The sequence below is a fragment of the Typopeltis vanoorti genome, chromosome 10, assembly GCF_054136105.1.
Source record: "Typopeltis vanoorti isolate ZY-2024b chromosome 10, IOZ_Tvanoo_1.0, whole genome shotgun sequence".
Taxonomy (NCBI): Eukaryota; Metazoa; Arthropoda; class Arachnida; order Uropygi; family Thelyphonidae; genus Typopeltis; species Typopeltis vanoorti.
The window spans coordinates 104,640,013-104,652,451 of NC_143558.1; the positions used below are offsets into that span (position 1 = coordinate 104,640,013).

Sequence of the window (12,439 nt, forward strand, 5' to 3'; positions counted from 1 at the left end):
CTCCCTTTTTATATTGATAACTTTGTATTCAACTGAATCTTCCAAGTGGGAACACCATTCTTTCCCAACCGTATACCCAAGAGGAGGGAGTTCCTCAAGGCTCAGTTTTAAGTGTCACACTTTTTTGTCATCAAAGTTAACTTCATTACTAAACAACTTCCTCCAACTGTAAGTAATGCTCTCTATGTCAATGACTTTATCATCTTCTGTCATTATGTAATGTGAGAATCATTTTGCAATCTTATTGCAAAATGATTCTCATTTTGAAAGACAAGAAAATGAAAGACAGCTACAGCAAGCCATTGAACATCTTTCATAATGGGAACATGCAAATAGGTTCAGATTTTTGCAGAAGACAGTTTATGTGCAATTTTTGCTGGAGATCTGGTCTTTATCCTGATCCAGATCTCAGATTAGGACAAACTTTAATCCTAGTTGCACCAGAAACTAAGTTCTAAAGTCTTATTTGACAAGGATCTCCTTCCTCGACACATGTGGTTTCAAGACGAGTGCTGTAAAGCAATGAACATTTCACACCCTATCTTCCACCTCTTGGTGTTCTAACAGATGTTTTTTTTTTCTTTGATTGTACATGGCACTGACTATATCAAAACTTGAGTATGTGTATCAAATCCATGCTTCTACTAGAGAGAGAGAGAGAATGCCCTCAGTTGCTAGATCCTGTTCACCCTCAACTCATAGGATAAATTAAAGATGCCAAGAAATTATATCCTTGGTTTAATCTTTAGCCTTTATCCAAGTGTAAGCAAACAATGTTTGTGTATGAAATATTTTCATGACTGGGCCACTTGTATCAATTGCCATAATGCAGTGCACATATATGTGTGTACTGCAATATGTGTTATGGGAAGGACCACTACTCAGACCAGCTTCACCCTTTATTGAGGTGGGGATACCTCTCCAAAAACTCTAGTTATCTACAAGATCATTCTATATCTCACTGAGTGATCCTAAAGGATCACTAAACTCATTATTCCTGACCTGAATCAAATCGTTCCAGGACAGGAAATTCAGCAGTGGTCTCACCTAGTGACAGGCAAAACCCTCCACTGAGTAGAAATATAATCTTGGCATCTTTAATTTATAGTATAATCAAGTGACAAGACTTTCAACATCTATCTCTATAGATCTCTATCTGCTCTAGAGTTTTTTAATAATAAGATTGGATGCCTTTTCACTACTTGTATATGGATAATATATAACTTCTGCTTTACTTCAGCTTTGGTATCTCCTCTGGGTCTGGTGAAGTGGTCTTGTGGCCACTTCAGTGGGTGCTTTTCTCTGGGATATGAGTGGCTCTGTCAGTGGTAGAGTGGATCTTCTACTGGGAAAAGTTCTGCTGAGGGTGCTGCTTGATGGTGGGGTGTGCCTGTCATGGACTAAAACCACTGCTGAGTAATGAGTTAAATGATCATTCAGGTCTCTTATTGCTGGGTAATCTGAAGGATCGCACAAGTTTTGCGAGAGGTATCTCCACACTTAAACATACCTCAATAAAGGTTGAAGCTGATCTCGGTAGTGGCCCTTCCCATAATGCATTGCATTATACACATCTGAAAGGTATTTACTGTGCATTATGGGATACTAAGGCAAATGATGTGAAGTTATTATCCTTCTATATACAAGTAGCAGTATTTAACGTTGTTTGCCTGCATTTGGATAAGGGCTTAAACCAAGAATATAATTTTTTGGAATCTTTAATTTATAGTATAACCAGGTGAAAACACTTTCATCACCAAGCCATAAGAGTAGCATCTGGAGCATTTCTCTCTTTGCCTTACATAGTCTGTACGTCTAGTGAAATGAACCAACCACCTTTCTGACTTTGACTCCAACAGCTTTCTCTATTATGCATATAAAAACAAAATCCCTAACATACAGACCATCTCACATGGTCAGTTATTTTTTCCCCCCCACTTTAGGAGAATCTGTACAGTACCCATCAGACTGCCATGTAACCCTTTGGTTTGCGAAGAACAGCTCTCTTACACTCTTTACACATTGGGTAGACAATATTACACAGATACCACTACATGCATTTCCTTGCATTTATACATACCACCATCCATCTTCATTTTCTGCAGGCTACCTAAATTTTCTACCCCTCCTGTTGTCTAACAGCATCTCTTTCATACTCATAGAATCAAATACTCTTATTTTGTGCTTGTTTACACTGATAGTTTAAAATCTAGTTGAATTAATTACTGTTATCTCACACATCACAATATCTGCTCAGACCCTTATAGAAGTTTGCAACTTTACTTATGAACTGTACACTGTAGAACTTCCATTATGCAACATAAGACTGCATTGCTATGAAAAGGGCATAAGATATACAGATTCACACAGTACCTTACAGGTGGTAGGAAGTCTTGAGCTACAGAAACATCCAGTGTGCTCTCGAATCCAACAAGTCCTTTCTCTGATATGGAAACTACTCTTTTGTTGGATTCCAAGCCACGTTGGGAATAAGGGAAATGAGATTGATGTTACTTCAGCTAGGTCAGCTTGTTTTACAAGCTTCCACCATCTGCCTGTACCCTATATCAATTCAGGGCAGATCATAAGAGAAATATTTATTCCAGTAACAGTCTTCATAGAATAGAGAGACCAGTAATAAACTCTATCAAATCAATCCTAAAATTAAATATTGGCAGTCTTGCCTATTCAGGGGTGATAAAGAGGAAGTTATTCTTGCTCGGCTCTGCATACAATACCAATAAAGGACATCTAGATATTAATGTGAACCATATTTCACAGATGCCATCAAATATACTACTGTCATAACATGGCCTTCATGTATACTACCATGCAATTTTTATTTTTTCAGGCTGCTGAATAACATTCCACTATCTGCCAGCTGCTTTTCAAGCTCATAGGATGGAATACAATACTTTTGAGCATGTTTGCACAAATGGTTCAAAATCAGAGGTGCTAGTGGAATCTTCTACTGTCTTCTTAGACAGCATATCTGCTCTATTTCCTCTAGAATGAAACATTTTCACTGTTGATCTGTGTGATAGAGCTCATCGTAAACTCCATAAGATTATAATGCTACCAGAGATGCATTATATATGCACACACATTCACAAAGCTCTCTACAGGCATTAAGAAGTCCAGAGCTACAGTAAGATCTAGGGTTCCTCTCCTATCCAATATGTTCTCCTTTAGTTATGGAAATTAAGGATGTTGTTATTCCTTGACATTCCATCTTTTGCCATCTACACCAATTACAGGCACATTTTCATCATAAGATGGAAACTTTTATCTCAATAGCAATCATCATGAAAGAGAGTCCAACAACATGCACCATCAAATCAAGTCTGAAATCAAATATAACAATCTAGTCTATGCAGGGACCATAAAGTTATTGTTCATTTTTAAATTTTAAATTTAGTGTTAATAATCATAATAATATAAAAGTGGACAAAATACAAGTAACTCATATGTGAGGGTTGCATTCTCAAAAATCACCACCTATATCAAAAACACGTAAAATGGGAAGCTTATTAACATGGGATAATGGAGGTTGCATTCCCAAGCGAGCAAAATTATGATTAATTTAATCAAAAATGCACGTACTTTTCATGCATATTAAGACATTAGAATAGTAAATTAAATATTCAGTACAAGTAAAACAAATAACTATTAAAGTAGTTCTTTATTTTCATTATCAATATGTCATAACCACATCTTAATCACATTTTCTTTAGCTGGCATACCGAAGTTTGAAAGACTCCTAGGAAGTAGGAGGCTACTTTCCCAAGAATCTCTCATTTGAAGCATGACTTGCAGTTTTCAACTTCTGATTGTAACCTCTATTATCCCTCAGTGTGTAAACTCCTTCTGACATCGTTGCTTTAAAGAGAAATTCATGAAATTTTCATACATAGTGACTCTGATAACAGGTCAAACCACCTGTAACAGCAAAAGGTATCAGTTGCTGTTCATCTTTTGTCAGATCTTCGTACAAATCTTTTGGCTTCTCTTGTATGACTTCCCCAGATGCATTTTCTGATGTTCGATCCATATAGCCAGCATCCTTTGCATTTTCTCAACTGCATGCCACCAAGATTTCATAACTTTTGGTCATGCTAAGATTTGTTTACAATTGCGAACTCTTGCAAATTGTGTTAGCGATTATCACTCAGTCCATTCCCCCTTTGAATATCAGTGTTACGTTCGCCTCTATCAAACCAATTCAGAACTTCCAACTTCACCTCTGAAAAATGCAATTTCCAAGGTATTTTCTTCACTTGATTATTATTGAGATTCTTCTTTTCACTCTTAATTTCCTTTGCTTTTCTCTTGCCAGCCATCTTGCTCAAAGAGCACAAAAGTTATTTAGAGATAAAGACATACTGCATAGACCAGGGATGTTCAACCCGTCGATCTCTTGTGTGTTCCTCCTTACTTACAAATTTAATTAAAACTGAAAACATAATATTTTATTTATCATTATTTTGTATTATTTTTAATTTGCTTTAAGTGTATTGCTATTGTTTATTTATTTTTTGTTAAAATTGTCAAATCAGTCATTTTCTTATAAGTCCAGGTAAATGAATTAATTTGGATTAGTTTGGAAGTCAAACAGCGAGGTGAGTGAATACGATTATAAGCAAAGTGTAAAAACTCGATTGTAACTTAAATATTAAATATTCCAAAGCACATTACATCGATTTTTTACTTAGGTTAAGTCCCATGTGAATATTGTAAAAAAATAAACTTTGTTTACTAATTATATGAAGAGTCAAAGCCTTCAATTCGACGACATGAACTTATTTAAGTTAAGGGATATTGCATCTCATATTGTATTAATTGTCTCATATTGAATAAGAAACTTAAAGAGTTTCATGTCGAATATAGAAACTATATAAAGTTCGGCGATTCCAGGCATAAGCAAATTCCTGGATAGCAGCACCTGACCCATTTGGCCAAACTGAAAGTGCCGAACTTGAAACTTAAGATGAAAGACTCGTGCCGATTCTTTGGGGGTTGCCAAATTTCATGTGAGGTCTCAGAGGAGGCCTAATAAAAAGGGACTGAAGCAAGCAGAAGGGGTCCTGGTTCCAGAATTTCTGTCAGAGAGGAGGCCGCCCGGTCCAGAGTCGCCATCAGAGAGACTGCCCGGATCCACGTTGTTTGAGAGAGGAGTTTCCCGCTTCCAGAAAGAAGCTTCTCGGTTCAAGACATTGCTAGAGAGAGAGAGACTACTTCTAAGCCACAGACAAGGTTGCAAATTGCCAAAAGAAGAGTTCCAATTGCCGGAGACAAGTTTCCAGGCCAGATTAATGTCAGACATTCACCAGTGTGTTGCGTTTTCATTACAATTTGATGAATCAAACAACTTCACTGATATTGCTCATTTAATGATATTTATTCGCATGGTATTTCAAAATTATTCAAGTAAAGAAGAACTTTTGAAAATTATTCCATTATTGGGAAGGAGTAGGGAAGAAAACATTTTTTCGGCATTTGATGAATTTATGAAACTCCACAAACTTCCGCTTTTTAAACTTGTGTGTATTACTACTGATGGTGCTCCTGCAATAATAGGTAATAAATCAGGCTTCATTTCATTATGTAAAAACGAAGACAAATATCCAGATTTTTTAACATACCACTGTATTATTCACCAACAAGTACTGTGTAGTAAAAGATTAAACACAAAAGTTGTTTTGGATATTACATTTAAAATTGTAAATTCTGTTCGAAGAAAAGCCCTGCAATGGCAGTTATTTAATGATGATAGGGAATTTCTGTTGTACAATAATGTTCGCTGGCTCAGCAGAAGTCAATTTTTAGAAAGATTTCTTGTATTAATTAACGATATAAAACATTTTTTCTTGATGAACAAGGAGATATTTATCCACAATTGAGTGATAAAAGATGGTTGTTACACTTATCATTTTTAGTAGATTTCTGTCCGAAATTAAGCAATTTAAATTTAGAGTTACAAGCTAGAGATAAAAATTTAATTGACGTGTTAAGTTCAATAAAAACTTTCCAACAATACTTAATTTTATTAAAGAAAAATATAAATGACTGCGAATTTAGACATCTCCCATATTTGTTAAAATTTTTTGAACAAAATCAAGAAATGCTTCACTATGATTTAAAAGAATTTATTTGTGAAATAGAATTAGTTGAGGCAGAAATAAATTCAAGATTTAAAGATTTTAATAAAACTGAAATAATTGTATCTTTTATCAATAATCCATTTCAAGAAAACTTGAACATCACAGAAATTTCAAATAAAATTAGTGGGCTGTTTGATATAAACCAAGCTGAAGTAGAACTTGAGATAATAAACATTCAGAATAGTTTACATTTAAAATCAATAAACAATGAAGTCATTTGGAAGTATGCACATGAAAAATTCCCAATATTAACTGATATTGCGCAAAATATTCTGTCGTGTTTCGGATCGACATACTTGTCAGAATCTGCTTTTTCAAATTTCAAATATGACCATCATAAAAAATCAATTAAGAAACCAAATTACAAATGATCATTTGGATGATTGTCTGCGATTGGCCACTTCTTCATATCAACTTGACTATGAAAATATTGTGATGTCCAAACAATGCCAAATTTCACATTAACTTTTTTTTTTTTAATCAACCAGCATTTCTTGTAACTTGTGACTTTGTAATCAATCTGTTATTTTTTCTAACTTTGGTTTTCCAAAATAGAGAAATAAATATTTTATTCCAATATTTTTTGTTGTTGTTGTTGTATTAAAATAATTAAAAGTGATAAATACATTTTTAAATACACAAATAAAGTTTTTAGTTGTGTATTTTTTTTTTAGTTGTTTTGTGCATAATCAGGTATCAGGTTGGGAGAATGTGATCTATATAAGAGAGTAGATTGCCGAATAACTTATATATAAGAGACTAGATTGCTGAATAACTTTTTATAGAAAAGTAGCTCACGTAGTAAAAAAAGTTGAACACCATTGGCATAGACCAATAAGGCAAAAGGCACAAAATTGGACTCTGAGTCATTGAACATTGCAGGAGTGGGGTGGGGGTATTAAGAAACAAGGCACATACATGAAAGCTTCCACATCCTTGGATAAGAAACTGAGGTAGTCCTTATGCATCACAATAATGAAACTGCATATATGCGAAAGCACGGATAATGAGAATTACCTGTATCTCACAGTATTGGATGTTGATTTAGAAATAAGGATGTTGTTATTCCTCTTTAGAAGGCTTTAATAAGCCAAAATTTGGACTGCTGTCTACCAATTTCATTGCTTGGTTGATTTGGGATGGGGTGATGATGATGATGACAGCACTGTGGATATAACTCACAAAGCTTTGTGAGTCACAGAAGTTTTATTTGAATCAGGAGAAAATTTTCATTGTATGACAAGAAGAGTGAAGATTAAGGGGTCAGGGGTCATCCTTGGAAATTGTGTTCAAGTGTAGTTACCTATATGAATGAAATTTATTTTACTGGAGAGCACTGAATGAGTTAAATGGAGAAAAAGACATCCCATAACAATTAATTTTGCTGGCTTGACTATACATTAACAAGCTAGACAAGCTTTTTTTATTTCAAAATTTAGTACCTTATTGTATTCATGATGTTTCATGTTTCTGTGTAAATTTCTTGATATTTAATGTTTCTATTATAAATTTCTTATTTCTTCACTGTTCACATCATTGTCAGTTACATAGACTATTTTCAGCTCCATTCAGTACTATATTAAAAAAAATAATAAAAAAAAAATCTTTGAAATAATTATATTTAAAGCTTCCAGAGAACATGACACCCATATATTTCTTTCAAGATTTTTGGTTTTTGATGTTTGTTGGTCAGTATTCTTTCTAAAATAAAATTTAATTGGTAGTTTTAACTTTTGGCCTTTGTGGGGTGTGGTTGCACTAACGCTGTTTTATTTCCCCTGAATTTTGTTACCAATAGTATATAAAAAAAAATTCTAACTATTCTGCTTAGATTTCTATTTTATGTTAAAATAAACATAATTTTGTTTGTTTTTTTATCTCATTCATTTGCATTACAGAGTTGTATTATTTGGAATTTAATATTTTTCAATAAATATTTAGGCAGTCAATCCATTCACTTCATAGGAGAGGAAAGTACTGCTCAGGTGAGTATTATTGAAATATTAGTGCACTTTAAAAATATATTATCATTTCATGTATTTTTAAATGTAATTTTTCAAATTTTACAAAGGTTGAATGAGTAATCCTTTTTCTATTGTCTGTTGTTTGTATGATGTTTGTCCATTCAGTGTGTCCTTCACTGAATGGTTTTCATTTTGTGAGAGAAAATTATGATTTACCTGAATAATGAAAATCATTTCATCTGCTCTTTGTGCAACAACTTGAGACCATCAATGCTGAAATGCACTACATGGGGATGCTTTAATTTCATAACAAAAGTCAAAAGATAACAAATTCTAAAACACACAGCCAAAACCAGACTATTGTAATACCACACATCATTCAGAGGGTTAGCCATATATCTGTGTGCTTTTGCTCTTCATGATAATATAATCACCCAGCATATGAATGAAACTATCTTATGGAACACAAACAATGCACCTGTGTCATGTGATCTGATGACATGACTGTACACACTCCCATGCCCTTCAGAGCATTGTCTTGCTGATGCAGTGTAAGTCAGTATTAGTGATTTTTGCTGAACGGATGATGCTGTCTTATGAAAACTGTGTTATGAAACAATATTATTATTGTGTGACACCTCCAGGGAGTCCAAAGCCTCATCGAGGGAGAGTGTGCCAACAGCATCGAACGATTGATTCCCTTCCAACTATTAACAGTGCTCAAACTTGCTTAACTTTTTGCATGAGCCATTAGTAGCAGAGGCTGTACCAATCAACCAGCCTTTACTGGCAATATGGATGTTATTCTTGGATTAATTCTTATTGCTAAAATATTACCTACTTATTGCCTAAATGCAAAATGTTGTGCAGTGCATTTATTTATTTTTGCATTTATTAATTTATTGTTATCATCTGGTAAGAATATAAGACATAAATTAACAAAACTATATACAGATTGACAGTTTGGTTGACCAGACAAATACACTATTTTGGAGTAAGTGCAAGTTTCTGAGAGCGCCAGGGAAGAGTTGTGTGTGTGGGGGGCAGTCATCAGTGATATGATGCACAGTCTGCACATCACCACACATGCAAAAGGTTGACCGTGAAATTCCCCACAAATATAGCTTATATCTAGGCACAGTGGCATTGTTCATCCAAGCCAGAGGTGCTATGGATGAACTTGCCCATTGGATCTAAGTCTTATGAAGTCACTAGAATGTAGTAAAAGTCAGGGTGAATATGAAAGTTTATAAATGTTAACATGGTAATCAATTAAGAGGCTGAGAGGACTATCTTAGGATTGTAGTCTCCAGGATCTTTGGGAGCCTTATAAAATCCTTCCTATTTATTGACAATTTGAATTAAAAAGAATATTTTAAGCTTGTATTTGTTTTAGCAAGATTTTTCCTGTTGCTTATATTACAGAATCTAAGACAGACTGAGACATGAGCCACATGATAATGGCTTAGACATATATTTTGTGGTATTCTCTATTTGTTTGAAATAAGCTAGCATGCAAGAATAAGACTATAAATGCCAGATTTATCCAAGGTCTTAGTTTAATCTTTAGGAGAGCAGATAATAAGTGATATCAGGTTTATTATGTAGTTTATGTGTATGTTGTGTGCCTGTGTGTTGTATTCTTTGTTTTATTGTACACACACATACACTAGCATTTCATGTGAGGCATTTCTTTGTGCCCCAAATATACAGGAAAAATAAAGGGATTGTAACCTGCTGATTTCAAAGTGTTTCATATTTTCAGTACTTTGGATGTTGATATAGTAAGATACAATGAAATCTCAATATATGTGCAGGTGATTTAATGACCCCGTGATTTTGTTTAATGAAAGTTACATCACTGGAAGGATCCTTAAAGCGTAGAAAGAGAATAAGATAGATGATAATCAGATGTTTCATATAGTATTTTGTAGAACTGCTGAAACCCAAAAATATCAGAATGAATAAAAACAGAAAGAGAATAAGATAGATGATAAGTGATAGGAAGGGTGGTAAGCATGTTGCTTAGGTATGACCGTGGTGAGATGAGGAGAAAGGAGTACAGATTGCTAATATGTGGAATGAGTTTGAAGGATGAAGTGAACTATATAAGAGAGATGGACTGCATTTGAGTGGTTATGGTGTGAGTCACTTGAAGAGACTGCTTCTGCTGGAAGGTAGAGAAATTAGTACAGAGAATGAATCAGATCAAATGGGAAGTGATATGGAAGAGTGGGAGAGTAAGACAGGAGAGATTGAAGAAGTGGTTATGAATGAGGGAGTGAGACATGAGTATGGAAAATGAGAGAATGGATGTGCACGAGGAACATGGAAACGGGGAAGCTCAGGGTAGACAGGGGTACACAGTGTGAGAAAGGTGGATGCTCCAAGAGGATATGAAAGCATGTGTAGACAGGAAAGGAATGGGATGACCTGGGATCAATAGGAAATAGTTGGCATTGAAGAAGGTTCTAAAATGAATAAGCAGAAAGGGAAATGGCCCCAGTTGAGTATGGAGAGATCACATCGAATGAGTGATATCAGTGGAACTAGCTGTAGATCAGGTATTAAGCTGTTGTGTTTGTATACAAATGCTAGAAGTGTAAGAAACAAGGCAGATGAAATGGTTGCACTAATTGAGTCTGTTAACCCAAAATTTGTTGGAATGAGACATGATTAGTTGAGGACGACATCCTGACAGGAATAGAGATGAATTAAAATAAATTATCCTAGTAAAAATATGGCTTCTGAGTGAATAACCATTATTTATCTAGCCCACCTATAGCACTATTATGTTTAGAGATTTCCATAACTTGGAAATCTCTAAATCTGGAGAAATATCTCTTGGAGAGAGATTTCTCCAGAAGCATTTAGAGCAGTTATGGCTGTAAAAAATGGTCTGTTAGCTACTCTGAAAGAGCAAGAGTAACGATCCATTGTTTAAAAATTGTGTTACAAAGATAACATCTCTGAAAGTGAGGAACTGGATTTTAAAAAAAAAATTTTTTTAAGATTTATTCTTCTTTATAGAGGTGTTGTCCTCTGTAAAAATCAGTATTTGATCATGAAAAGGGCTGTTGTTTTGATATTAATTCAATTCTATTCAAAATTTCAAACTTCAGTAATTCTCTGCCATGTGATCTCTTCCTTCTAATGTATATCTCCATAGTTGTAATCCCCCATAATAATTACTCAACCTACACTCATTATACTAATTTGCTGTGCATATCTTCCAGATCATCCCTGGAACTCCCTAGCCTATAGCAGCAACCAGCCATATATTTTGTCTTATTGGCCTTGATCTCACATGACTGCCTCAAATGAACAGCTGCCCTCCTGCTTATCTCCTATTCTTTTTGGCTGGAATTCATCTGCTATGAGCAGTACTCCTCCCCCATCTTATCTTCCCTGAAAAATACTAAACCTTTCAATTCTATCCCTGTAACTCATCATCTGCTGTTAGCAAAGTCTCACTAATGCCTGTAACTTTTGGCCAGATTGCACTAACCAATGCCAGAAACTCCTCCCTCTTGTTTCTGATTTTCTGGCATGAGTATATAGAAAATGCAGCATCCCTTTAAGCCTGCAACCACCTTTACTTCCTGAAGTGTTTATCATATTCAATATTTTGACTTGATGGACAAGATTCTGCACTTGGTCATTCTCACACTCACTTGACCCACGGGTGCCTTCAAGCACATTCACCCACATCCACTCTAATTGCTTAAGTTTTCCTGAATTTGTGCTTCAGCATGCTTAGTGAACAAAGTTCTTTCTAAACACCTCACACCAATACCATTTAGATGCAATCCATCAGCTTTATACAAATCCTTCTTTCCATTAAACATGGGCCATAGGTTCACAAACTACATCATTCTTTCTGCACAACCTGTGTATTGATTATTTGCTATCAATGCCCTCCTCCTCAATTCACCTCTATCATAGTGTGGCAGAAGAGTTACAATTTTTATCCTCTCATTATTCATTTTTTGCTTTGTCCAACAACTCCTTCACATCTTCTCTCATAGAATACCTCTCATCTCTTAATGCCAACCATGATGATTAGTTCTTTCACCTTACCTTTTTTGCATCCAGATGGCATGACTAATGTTATTCGTTTTTGCACCAGGGAAACATGATTTTGGTATACTTTCATTAAGTACTCCTCTGATCATAGAGTCCCCATACATAGTTTTCTCCTTACCTTGTTTTTCTCATTTGCTTACATGATCTCGATTTTTACCTTGGACCACCTGCTTCTTTCTCCTCTCAGTCTTGCTAATCTCTTGCTACTTCTGCAACTTTTCGATTTCT

At 34.9% G+C, this 12,439-nt stretch overlaps 1 protein-coding gene across 4 annotated transcripts in view; it reads left to right on the top strand.

Moving 5' to 3' along the window:
* The window catches only part of mv (lysosomal-trafficking regulator mauve), a 1,073,830-nt gene that overhangs the window by 709,930 nt on the left and 351,461 nt on the right, over positions 1-12,439 (top strand). For all 4 annotated transcript variants that reach the window (XM_090399251.1, XM_090399254.1, XM_090399252.1 and 1 more), the window contains one exon: positions 8,103-8,146. In XM_090399251.1, coding sequence (XP_090255377.1) covers positions 8,103-8,146 — 44 coding nt within the window. The remainder of the gene's footprint in view (positions 1-8,102; positions 8,147-12,439) is intronic.